Source organism: Nansenia antarctica, assembly GCF_963989245.1.
Source record: "Nansenia antarctica genome assembly, chromosome: 16".
Classification (NCBI taxonomy): domain Eukaryota; kingdom Metazoa; phylum Chordata; class Actinopteri; order Argentiniformes; family Microstomatidae; genus Nansenia; species Nansenia antarctica.
Window position 1 is genome coordinate 24,189,804 of NC_137686.1, and position 13,252 is coordinate 24,203,055.

A 13,252-nucleotide genomic window follows, 5' to 3' on the forward strand; every position below is an offset into this window, starting at 1 on the left:
TGTAAAAAAAACTGTTGTATCAGAAACAGGGTTAGGGTTAGATTTTAGGGCCACAGATGTTTGTGGAGATGTCTGTCTCTCTGGCGTCCCGGCCTCCATGGCAGTTTCAGAGGGGGCTCTTTCTGATAGTTCTTTAGTTCTCTTTCTGATAGTCTTTCTGACCCGGAAGGAACTCTGGCCAGACTGGACATCTGGTTCATCTGATGTAGATTAGAGAGACACCATCTGATAATGGAACGAGTTATCATCAATATGTTACCCAACAGTACACTGGTGACCGTAAACAATATTTTAAAAGTAAGTGACTCTTACCTGACACAAATGATGTTTGTGGGGATACTCTGGGAGACACGTGTCTCTCTGGTGTCTCTGCTCCAACTGCAGCTGTTTCAGAGGAAGCTCTGCCTGACATTTCACATCTTGAACATCTAGCAGACACAGCTGGTGTAATGTGCCCAACGGAAGCTCCTTCAAATAGGTCACTCCCAGAGCATCTAGCTGACACAGCTGGTGAAATACTGTCACTGACAGACCCAGAGGGAACCCTGACCAGACTGGATTCAGGTGATACCTTCAGAGAGTCATCTAAATGTGCTGTGGGCAGAGAAACCTAGGGAAATGTCACAAACAGTGCCATTCATTACAACGTACAACATAATTACAAACAAAATCTCCAGGGACCCGACCCACCCTGGGTACGAACACTTTACCAGGCTGCCCTCGAAAAGGCGGTTCAGGACCCTGGCCGCAAGGACAAACAGACTGAAGAACAGCTTCTACCACAGGGCCGTCCAGGCCCTGAACACAGCAAAGACCTAAGTTCTGGGCCCTGGACAGTCTGGACGGATTGATGGCAGCTGCTGGACTGAAAAAATCAGGTGTAGTGCTGAGGCACAAACATGTACATTTCAAGCCTGCAAACTGTGACACTTTAAATAAATGTGAAATAATACTATTGTGCAATATGACAACCCTAGTCATCTATCTGTACAGTATAGTACAGTGGATAGTGTACATAGCCTTTATTTATGTAAACCAGCTCCTTCCCTTCTTTGTGATTTTTTTTTTTAAAGTTTTTTTTTTTCCCTTTCCTAACACCAGGGGAGCCACCCCTCCTAAATTTCGTTGTTTTGGTACCTGTACTGTAGCAATGACAATAAAGTCCATTCATTCATTCATTCAAAAGGACTTGTTTCAAACTATTACTAGACATTATACAGTACACAATCTATACCTGCTACACAAAAGATGTTTGTGGAGATACTCTGGGAGATGTGTGTGTCTCTGGTGTCTCTGTTGCTGTCCCCACACTCTCCTCTCTCCTGGGGATCCTGACCGAGGACACTCTGCGTGCTGCTCCCAACACTGCTGTTTCTGAAGCCCTCTCAGTGATGTCACATCCTGAACATCTAGCAGACACGGCTGGTGAAACGTACCTCATGGAAACAGTTGGTGACATTGACAGCTCCACCTCTCCACCTCTGGTGGTGCTTTGTAGGTCTCTGCAGCACTTCCAACAATGGAGGCAGAGAAGACTCTGACCAGGCCGGATTCACCTGACATCTGTTCCACTCAGAGATAATAATAATAATAATAATAATAATAATACATTTTATTTGTAAAGCACTTTACATAAAGACATCTCAAAGTGCTAAAAACAAGAAGAAAGATTAAATTAAAAAAGGCTAATAAAAGGCTCTATTAAAAAGGTAGGTTTTAAGGCCTCGTTTAAAAGCATCCACAGACTGTGGTGCCCTTAGGTGGGTCAGGGAGAGCATTCATGAGCATCAACATGAGCTGGGAAGGGCAAATATTATCTGACTTGTTAAACTAATATTCAATATTGTATGACTTTTTCACCAGACCCTGTCACATTTAACAAAAAATGCCAATTTTGTCATGGTTAGATAATATTTGTATTCATAATGTAGATGAAGGAAGATTGAACCTGACACCAAAGATGTCTTTGGAGACACTCTGGGAGATGTGCGTCTCTCTGGTGTTTCCACCCCCACAGCAGCTGTCTCAGGGGGAGCTCTTTCTGACAGGCTACTGTCAGACATCGCTGGTGAAATGCCCCCAGAAGCAGCAGTCGGTGACGCAGGTAGGTCTGCCGTTGATGGTGCTTTGTAAGCCTCCTCCTCCGTAGTACCGACCGTGTCAGTCTGAGCTGACGGTACAGTGTCGTCACTGAGAGACCAGGACGGAACCCTGCCCAGACTGGACTTAGATGACAAACCTGAAGCTGATGGAAAAATATCAACATGAGATGTGCATTGGAAGACGAAAGATCACAATGACAAATTATATCTAATAAAGGTAATATTCTGTAACTCTGTATTTGGTAATGTTCTTATTCAAAGACTATTTATAAAAAAATAAAATAAAAAGTAGAAGAGGGACCTTTAGCGGTGATTTCCCTCGTTAAGTCTCTCCCAGAAAATGTTGTTGATGTCGTATATTTTCTACTATATATATCCTATTTTCTAGTGTTGTGCAATGGCTCTTGTAATCTGACCAGCCCCTCGGACTTGGGGCCGTGGTGACATCACAGGGGACGGCCCTCATGGCCATCTGGATAAGGTGATAGGCTATGACCTGTGACTGTATTTGCATATTGTGGATGGATAGGGTTGAGACCCAAGGGGGGCGCGCTTGACCAGCGGATCCCAGGAGAGGAGGACAGAGACAAGGCTCCAGTGTTGGTATACGTATACCCTGTTTCTGTACTTTAATTAAATCATCTTAAACTCAATAATTGTTCTTTGATTCGTAACCAATAAGAGAAATACACGACAGTAATGGCGAGCAAGCAACGGAGATAATATAGCTTAATTTACAGTATTTTGCAAACTTCAATCTAACGAAGAAGGTAGATTTTCTGCAGAGACCTCTCTCTCTAGTCGATTGGTGTGTTCAAAATAGACTGTAAATCTCAGATAAGTTATAGTCAAAAGAATCTTTGTGTAACGGTAATCTTGTTGGAATAGAAACAAACTTTTCATAATCTTTAATAAGTGGGTGGTGAGAGCCGGACTTTGAAGCCCGTTTTTTGTAAAGTATAGTGTTTGATGGTAAGGTATGTGATTTGTTTGTACGGTATTGGAATATCGTGTGTGTCTGTGTAAAATTCGGTGAGGTTGTGTTTATGTGTTGGAGTGTGGGTGGACTGGGTAGTCTGTTTTGTATTGTAGCAGTGGAGAACATGTGAGGCTCTTTGTCTGTTTGAAAGGACGCCATTTTGTAAGCGGCCATTTGCAGTGTCCTGTCAGAGAATCTATTCTTAGACGCCATTTTTCTTTGTCCTTGAGAAAGGACACACACAGAGGCCATCTTTATGAGGAAAACGTGAACGTAGAATATTTGAATGAGATAAATAATAGTTTAACTGGATTGAAAGATAATCTTGATATTGCTGTGTCGTGAAAAGTAATCGTTTATGAAAACAAGTTGTGTTAAAGAGATTGTTTTAAGCAGGCCCCAATACGGCCGTGGGCTTTCAAGAACAATAAAGCCCTTCCCTCTTCCTGCTTTGCAAAAAGCGCAGACACACAGTGGAACATTCCTTTAGAAGGGAACCTGAATTTGATTAATTTCATTACTTATCCCTTACAGATAAAGTTAAATTCATTTCACATAGGTTGTGTAGTAATTTAGAGATAGAGATAAAGTGAATTGATCAGCGGGGTATTTTAAATAGTTTAGAGTTACGGTTAAAACATTCATAGCCTCCATTTTACATGGAAGAGTTGGCGCATGCGCAATCGATGCGCGTTAGCCGGAGCACAGCTCCATCTGCTGGCCAAAATACGACAAGACATTTTTAAAACATTGGCTCTCTGTAAATTGATGAAATACAACCCTCCTTCATTGATGATGTTTGTAGATGATTGTTAGATATTACTTTAATTAATTTAATTAATTACTAATTGATTGAATTAATTATTCAGATCATTTCATTTTCTGTTTCACAGAACTTTGATCAATTGTTTTGTGATAATCTAATAATAACCATTTCTTTGTGTCGATAATAGCTAATTGACTTTACAGGTTTACATCAATGAAGTGTCAATGAATAATTCTAACTAATCATTCATTCCTTTCACTTAACAAGTCGATTTCTTTACAGATTGTAATTAATAATTAATCATTCATTCTTTTCCAAATAACAAGTCGATTTCTTTACAGGTTATAATTAATATTTGTAATTTACATATTTTATTTTAGTTAGGTCATTTCCACAGTGTTTGATTAGGAATAGCAGAATAGATTGTATTGATAATTAAGCAGTAAAAGGGTTTTTGTAAATCAGTGAATACTTAGGTGTTGACCAATCTTTGTGATTTAATAATTGTGTTGACCAGAACTGTAATTAGTATTGAATGAGTAATTAAGTGACACATATTCATAAACAATTAGGAAACACATTTAAGTATAAAGTACTTACACAGAGATTAGATTTAAGTTAATACTGCACTGACATACACAAGAGGCAAATCTGTTATTCTGAGTTGCAGGGTTTTGTGGGGACGGTTAATACAGTTATATTGGACTAGCATTTGTTTAGCAAACAAGACAATAGGAAGGTGGGTTGTAAGAAGCGTACACCTTATCCAATATAGAATATTGTCAGCATATTGAGCAAGTAGAATGGGGTCGAATTCCACGAAGCTGTTAAAAGATATTAGTGAACATCGTGGAATGTTGGCTACGTTATCCCCTATGGCTGTAGTGGAAAAAATGAATCCTCTTGTTAGGGAAATTAGCAAAATGTCTACGAAATGGAATAGCCGTTGGGCATACATTGAACAGCCGTGGCCGAAAGAGGGCAGCCTTAATTTACAATTAATTGCAACATTGGAGATACTTATCACTGTACACAAGGCAAATCAGAAAGGGAAAGATAGGTCAGAGAAACGCAAGTTAGAATTAGACATCTTAGACCTCTTTAAGGTAGAGGGACAGAAAATAGCTCAGATGGAACCGGAAAAGAAAAAAGAATTGGCCAGAACACTGGAACAGAAATTGAACATTTCATCCCCAGACCTGTGTCCTGCCTCCAGTCCCCCTCCATATGCTAAGGCACTGGAGGATCATTCCCAGAAGAAGAAGGAGCCAAGGGGAAAAGGGGACGACAGGAGTGACGAGGAAGATGACAGCGAAGATGGCAGTGAAGACTCAAGTGATGACGACAATGCAGATGGAGGCTACAACGCGCAGGTCAGGAAGATGATAGCCACAGCCGAAAGGAAAGGTGGGAGAAGACGCCCGGAGAAAGAGGGAGATTGTCACCGAATGTCATCAAATACATTAAAGAACTGTCCAGTGCTGATTCGGGGTAACAAGATGGAATATCATCCGTGGCATCATACAGATCTGTCTGAAGTGATCGAGAAACTCCCCGTTCTTCAAGAGGGAGGACATTCGTGGACGCGAGAGGTCGACGTGATACTGACAGGAACGCAGGCCGCGATGGGAGACCTGAAAAGACTCTTAGCTTTTATTGCAGGATTGGATACAATGCAGGAAATATTGATGAAGGCAGGACTTCATAGATATATCAATACATCAGTTTATGATCCAGAGCTCTTCGCAGCAAACAGAGGCAGGCTGTGGAAAGCAATCAGAGAGACCTACCCTACTCACATTCACCCAGACAATATCATTGTGAAGCCACTGGGGGGGGATGAGAATCCCAGGGGTTATGTTGCCCGTGTGCACTCTCAATGGAGAAGTGTGACAGGGAAAGACGCTGAAGATAACCCCTTAGAAAAATCCATAATCAGGGAAAAAATACAAGAAGGGCTTCCTACCCCAGTTAAGGATAAGCTAGCAGAAGTGGTGGGGCTACGACACATGAACAAAGCTGTTTATATAGACCACGTAGCTCATCAAGTTGAGTTATATCGAAAGAACATTCAGATACAGAAGGCACGAGACGAAGAATCCCTCAGAATATTGACTCATTTGCAATTGACTGAAAGCGAGAGGAACATAGAGGGAGTGCAGGCTTTAGCCCCACAGCAACAGCCACCTGGAGTGCAGACTGCTACTTACCAGTTCTACTCACAGGGGCCACAAGGGGGGTATCCTGCTACTTACCAGTCCTACCCACAGGGGCCACAAGGGGGGTATCCATACCCACAAGGGCCACCAGGGGTGCAAGCGGTTCCATACCAGATGTACACACAGCCTGGCCAAGGACCACCACCAGGGGGATGGACAGCAGCAGGGAAGAAGATGCTAGAACCGTGTTACCAATGCGACCAGAATGGACATCTAGCCTGTACCTGCTGCAACAGGCCCCAGGGGGGCGCAGGGGGGAGCCAAGGAGGAGGATATTGGCCTCCTACTACACCTGCTCCAGGAGTGATGAACCCTTACGGAGGCCCAGCAGCTGGCCTATAGGGGTGCCCGGAAGATCCGAGTGGGAGGTGCCAGCTGGTGGTGACACAGAAGCCTGAAGGCGCCACGCACCTCCCTATGTCTAGAGAATATGTGAAGACAATCGGATTTGAGGGAATTAAACAGCTGATTCCTACAACTGAGCTTGTAGACTTAGAGTACAAGGGACAGAGAGCAACTCTGTCAACACTTGTGTCAGAACACACGCCAACAGGGCTGCTAGGGAGAGATGCTCTATGCCAATTGAACTGTACAGTAAAATGCACACCTGACGGCTGTCAGGTGACGGTGCCATCCGGTGTTCAGATTCCATCGACAGCCAGAGTGATTAAGCATAGAACAGACCTACAAGCTTTGCCTTTAAAGGGAGCTGATATAGAATATTGGGTTGATGGGTCTTGTTACGGGGTAGGAGAAACGTTGTGCGCTGGGTATTCCTTAGTTAAAGCACAGAATTCAAAGTTTATTGTAGAACAGGCTGAGGTAGTTCCTCAGCCTTGCTCGGCTCAGTTGGCTGAATTGATTGCCCTCACAGAAGCATGCAACTTGGGAACCGGACGGAGAGTGACAGTGTACACCGACTCTGCCTATGCACATAATGTTTGTCATTTTAATGGAGCTGTATGGAGGGGGCGGGGTTTTAAGAGAACTGATGGTACGCCTATACAGCATCACGCACAGATCATGAAGCTGTTACAAGCCATGATGAAGCCAAAGGAATTAGCCATAGTGAAGTGTGCCACACACAGGTCTGACTCATCACATGTCACACAAGGTAACAGGGCTGCAGAAGATGCAGCCAAAGCCATTACAGGAGCAGACAAGGCAGGTAAAGGTCTTCTGGTCACACATGAAAAGCAATTACAGGGCATGGTCGCACTTGAGGATTTATTGATGTTACAGAGTAGAGTAACTACGTTAGACAAGAACGTTTGGCTAGCAAGGGGGGCAAGTCAGGATGACACAGGTCTATGGAGGAATCATGAGGGGTTGGTTGTAGCACCCTCAGATTTAATAGGCATGTTAATACGGGAAGCTCATGGATTAGCACATGTGGCTAGGGGGGAGGTAAGACGCAAGATCACCAAGGAATATGGGTTTTGGAGTCCATATTTGATGGAACAGATTGACCATGCTTTAGGTCAATGTGGGGTCTGTTGGAGAAACAACATCAGAGTGGGTACACCAGTGGTGTCTGGGCATATCCCTACCCCAATAGGGCCACAGGTGGTGGACAGGGGGGTGGATGTACAGAGTAGGCAGGATGTTGTGCCAACAGGTGCCGAGGTCCCCAGAGAACCTGAGAAGGAGGAGCTACGAGGAGATGCTGTGGTGTTGCCAGAGCCAGTGGCAATGCCAGTGTTACAGCCAGTGACATTACCGGCAGTGCCTGAAACCGAGGGGACAGTGGAAAGCTGTCCAGATGCCAATAAACCAGAAACTAACGAAGCAGAGAGGGTTGACAGTCTGGAGGTCCAGCCTGGGAGTGTCCAAAACCTGGACACCTGTGCTACTGGGGATGCTGGCGAGTGCCTGCACCATGCTTCAGATGATGCTGAGGGCGACTCCCCAGACCTTGATCAGCGTGGGAGGGGACCAGGCGGCTGCCTGAACCTCAATGACACTGACGGACGACGACCAGTTAGGAAAAGATTAAAGACTATGAATAGGGTAGTGAAGCAGCAGATCAAAGGGAACGACGGGAATGGACAGCAGATGATAGCATGGCTGGAAACGGTCTTAGGGGCATGGGAAACTTATTTTGCTAAGATAGGAGCACCTATTATAGCAGACATGATTTTTGACTTTCTTAGGAGGCAGGGCCTCATTGACTGTTTTTGGAAAATCAGTCACTCAGTCCACGTTAATGAACTTTTCAGAAGACTAGTCCTCACCTGAGGTGAAGATCTATGCATTAATGCATTCCCTTTGTCCTGTGCTTACTGTTGGGGAATTATGTGTTATGATAACTGAATGTCATTATTTGTGTATTGTTTGTTTATTTCTATATCGTATGTGATTGATGTCAGTTGAGAAGTGATGTAGTGGTTATGCAAAGATAGGAAAGAGGTTCTGTTCCTAACGCAACGAAGAAAATGGAAGCTCCTGACTATGAAAGTGTTATCAATCTGAGACAGCGGTAAAGGCTGTTCTCCAACTGGGTACAAGTGCTAGCAACCTCTGACCCTGACGCTTCAAGGACAAAGAAAACATCGGTCGTTGGAAGTTTCTGTATTGATTTGTGCATGATGAACTGTGTTTAGTTTAATTGTGATTGTTATTTTTAGGATTCTTTTTTATTGTTGATTGTTTTGTATTTGGTTGCTGGTACTGGTGCTGGGTTGGTCTGTGTTATTGTGCTTCTTGTGATGTGTGTTGGTGTAGTTTTTCTGTTTGTTGTTGTTTATTTAAAAAAAAAAAAAAATATATATATATTTTTTATTTTTTTATTTTTTTTATGTGGGGTTTTGTGTTTTTGTTTTTGTTTTGTGGTCGTTTAGTTTCGGAACACCCTCTGGGTGGTCCGAGGGGGGATGTGTCGTATATTTTCTACTATATATATCCTATTTTCTAGTGTTGTGCAATGGCTCTTGTAATCTGACCAGCCCCTCGGACTTGGGGCCGTGGTGACATCACAGGGGACGGCCCTCATGGCCATCTGGATAAGGTGATAGGCTATGACCTGTGACTGTATTTGCATATTGTGGATGGATAGGGTTGAGACCCAAGGGGGGCGCGCTTGACCAGCGGATCCCAGGAGAGGAGGACAGAGACAAGGCTCCAGTGTTGGTATACGTATACCCTGTTTCTGTACTTTAATTAAATCATCTTAAACTCAATAATTGTTCTTTGATTCGTAACCAATAAGAGAAATACACGACATTGACACAGCTGGTGAAAGAGTAATTAATGAGACATGTAATACAATTTGCGAAATACTTAATTGATAACAAAAATCAATTAAAAAAAGTTGAGGGTCTCTGTTTCAGTCCATCAGTGTTGTGTATTGTATTGTACTGCACTGTACCTCACCGCATGGAGAAAAGTCAAACGCAATTTAGCCACCTGGAAATAGACTAGAACAAAGGAATACCTATTATTCATATGAAATAATTTAGCCATGATGAAACATGTAGGTTCTATTCATATCATATTCCAGTCTAAAAAGATTAATTAAATGATACTACCAAATAGGCCTATGCTCCTGAAACGACAGAGCAAACGCGCTATTAGGGATAATAAGTACAATGAGCCATAAGCCATTCATTCAAAATATACAACATACAATTAGGTTATTAAATACAATAACGACAGGCTTGGTACTCACTTAATGTGAAAAAAGGCATCTCCCATCGGTCACTATTTGATTGATATCTGGTGATATTGACGTCACTTTAATCCGCAGGCAGTTTTTATTTATTTTTATGCATCTATCGATTCCTCTCGTGCGTCTTTATCACATTCATTGAGGAAAAGGACGACTCGCATGTATAGAAAGGGAACATTGTGAGCACGGAAGATGTGAGTCTCACACAACGGCTTTGCATTGATGAAACCAGGTAGGATGAACGTATAGTTCGCTGTCCATTCCTCTTTAAATGCCCTGTTTTCTGTCAACTTTCCTCTTTAGACCTTTGGAGAGTGACATTATGTATCTCTTGCTAGTTAGCAGGTTAAATGTTTAGCTAACTTCACCCGACACGCAAACAACCAATCCAATAATAAATAATGTGACCTTGTCTGGAGGAGGGGGGAATCATTCAGAATAAAAGTATGTTAAATAATTATTAGAATAAGTTAGGCTGCGATACACCGTCAGTCCACACATTTATTATTCAAAACTATGGAAAAGGGTGAAACTACGTTTCAACGTTGTTGAGAATCACAACACAAACTCACTAGTCAAGCCTAATACTGCAATGAAATGGTTAATTATAACACTACTTTACATTGTTAGCAGGCTCACAAAACAGCTGTGTTAGTTGACTAGCGATGTGTACATTTCTCGAAAGAAAAGTCAAAGCATTAGAACGTGTCACATTTTTAAACAATCAATTACTTAAATTATCCTTTGATTATGTTCGGGCCCGCCATCTAGTGGCTAAACATTTTTTTGGCCCGAGGCCAAACCTAATTGCCGACCCCTGCCCTACGTCCTACCCACTACACTCTAATCCCTATCATCAGCCTTTCAACATCCGACATCAACCCCTGACCCCTACTCCGTGTATGTATGTGTATGTGTGTGTGTGCGTGTGCGTGTGTGTGTGTGTGTGTGTGTGTGTGCACGTGTGTGTGTGTGTGTGCATGTGTGTAGGTGGAGAGCTGCGCTGCCTTGTCAGAGAAGCTGAGTTTATTCCAGGTGTTACTGGACCACCACGATGCTCTGGAGCGGCTTAGGAAGAGACCACTGAGAGACGGACGGGTGTGGCACGTTTGGCTCAAAGTGGACTGTGCCAACGGAAGAGGTGAGGGGGGAGGGGGGGCGGGGGAGACCAGAGTGATGTGATGTCGTGGGGGGGGGGCGGGGGGGAGACCAGAGTGATGGTATGTCGTAGACGAGTGTGTTCTGCAGGGGGTTTCAGAATGTTCTGTGGGGTTCTGTTGTTCCATAGCGGGTGTGCTGCACTCTGAGCCTGAGGCTCTGCGATTGGCCCAGGCCATCTCCGCGTCCGAGGGAGTGAAGCTAACCGGCGTTTACGTCCACTGCGGGAACTCCTATAACTGCAGAGGGGCGGAGCAAATACAGGGAGTCGCCCAGGCAACCACCACACTCACAATGCAGTTCATGGAGAAGTAAGAGAACACACAATACAGGCAGATCCAGAAACAAACACACACACACCAAATAAGGACTCTATGAATGAATGAATGGTCTTTATTGTCATTGATATAGTACAGGTACCAAACAACGAAATTTGGGAGGGGGGGCTCCCCTGGTGCTAGGAAAGAAAAGAAAAACAAAAAAAACAAGAAGGGAAGGAGCTGGTTTACATAAATAAAGGCTATGTACACTATCCACTATACTATACTGTACAGGCATACACGTTGTGTTCCAATAATAATTGGTTGCATTTGACCCCCCAAAGCGCTTTACATTGTAAGGGGGAGAAAACTCACCTCATCACTACCACACAAGAAAAGCACATACACACACTTACACTTACACAAACACTCACCCTGTCTCTCTCTCCAGGCTGAAGGGCGTCGGCATCACCTGTAAGTCCAGTATAGGATCCACCCCCTCCTGTAGCCAGCCAGTTGCGGACATGGCCCAACTCAGCGAGGTGCATCCTGGGAACTTTGTCTTCTATGGTGAGTGTGTGTGGTGAGAGTGTGTGAGAGTGTTTGTGTGTGTGTGTGAGAGTGTGTGTGTGTGTGTGTGTGTGGTGTTGATGACACAGACATACAGGACTCTTGACTGGCTGACCTGTTGAACAGCTTAAATTATGTGTTACTGTTTTATTGCCCTATAGATGTGCAGCAGTCTGTGATTGGTTCCTGTCGTCCGGAGGACGTCGCAGTCCGAGTGCTGACCAGGGTCATAGGTCACTGCCCTCACAGGAACCAGCTGCTCATTGACTGTGGCTTTGCCGGGCTCAGGTACATCAGTACAGTTATTACAACTGGTATAACCATCCATGCTGTTATTAATAGTTTTATAACTGTTTATTACTGACTACTCTCAGCCATGATGGAGCTGGAAAGCTGCCCACTGGATATGCCGTTATAGAGGGACACCCAGATCTAAGGTACTATTATTATTACCACACTACTATTACATATATCCCAGTCCCTCAATCCCTCTCCCCACAGCAGCGTGGTTATATCTACTGTTAATACTAGTGTTATAACTAACATTACTGTTTGTAACTGACTATAAGCGTCCCCCTGCAGACTGCTGTCTATGACCCAGGAGCATGGCAGAGTGGAGTCGATCTCAGGCACGCTGGACTACAGCCAATACCCCCTGGGCTGCCTGCTCACACTCATCCCCTACCACGTCAGTACTCATCCACGATCAGGCTGTAGAGCTCAAAGCAAAAATGATATCAGATTAATATGATTGTGTGTGTGTGTGTGTGTGCGTGTGCGTGTGCGTGTGCGTGTGTGTGTGCGTGCGTGCGTGTGTGTGTGTGTTCTTCATACAGGCATGTGCGACGGCTATGATGCATCCTGTTTACCATATCCACTCGAAGGGCCACCTAGTGGGGAGATGGACGCCCACGCGTGGGTGGTGATGACGATGAGCTTTCAGGGAAATAGTGTTGAGATAACTGCACTCTGTGTAACTGTAGATTACTGTAGAACACTATATGGGAATTGTAATGAAATAACACTTTTGACACGTTTAGCCTCACAAATGACTAATTTCATAGTTGTGTATTTCCTATTCCTTTATAGCCTATGCACTGGATGATTGTGTTTCTTATTGATCATATACGGTAAATCCTAATGAATGTAGTGTTTATGTCCAATGTATTAATACTGTGAAAAAGAAAACGAATCAACACAAAATGAGGAAAAATGCTGCGCACATATGACAATTGTGAATAAAACATTGTGGGTATATTTCACCAAACACCATGTCTCTTTCATTACACCCCATAGCATCCCTTATTGGGACCAACATTCACCTTCATCATGCAGACCAGCTACAGCCACCATGTAGACTAACAGCCTTCGTCACTATGGAAACCTTGAGTCAACATCATGGAGACTACAAAACACATCGCTGACACAGACTTCTTTAGCAAGCACCAAGCAGACAAGCTCATAACTATTTTAGAAACTCTACACTGGCTTCCTGTTAAGTTCAGAATAGATTTCAAGATCCTTCTGCTTG

General features: G+C 43.6%; 1 protein-coding gene across 1 annotated transcript; it reads left to right on the top strand.

Moving 5' to 3' along the window:
- Window positions 1-1,960: 1,960 nt before the first annotated feature.
- On the top strand, window positions 1,961-12,813 carry LOC308172164 (D-serine dehydratase-like; the record flags this gene model as incomplete). Its single annotated transcript, XM_080547075.1, has 8 exons — window positions 1,961-2,104; window positions 10,724-10,874; window positions 11,022-11,202; window positions 11,603-11,721; window positions 11,883-12,009; window positions 12,096-12,158; window positions 12,304-12,409; window positions 12,558-12,813. 8 exons carry the CDS (start codon window positions 1,961-1,963, stop codon window positions 12,645-12,647), a joined length of 981 nt encoding a protein of 326 aa, XP_080403201.1. The 3' UTR covers window positions 12,648-12,813.
- Window positions 12,814-13,252: the final 439 nt, after the last annotated feature.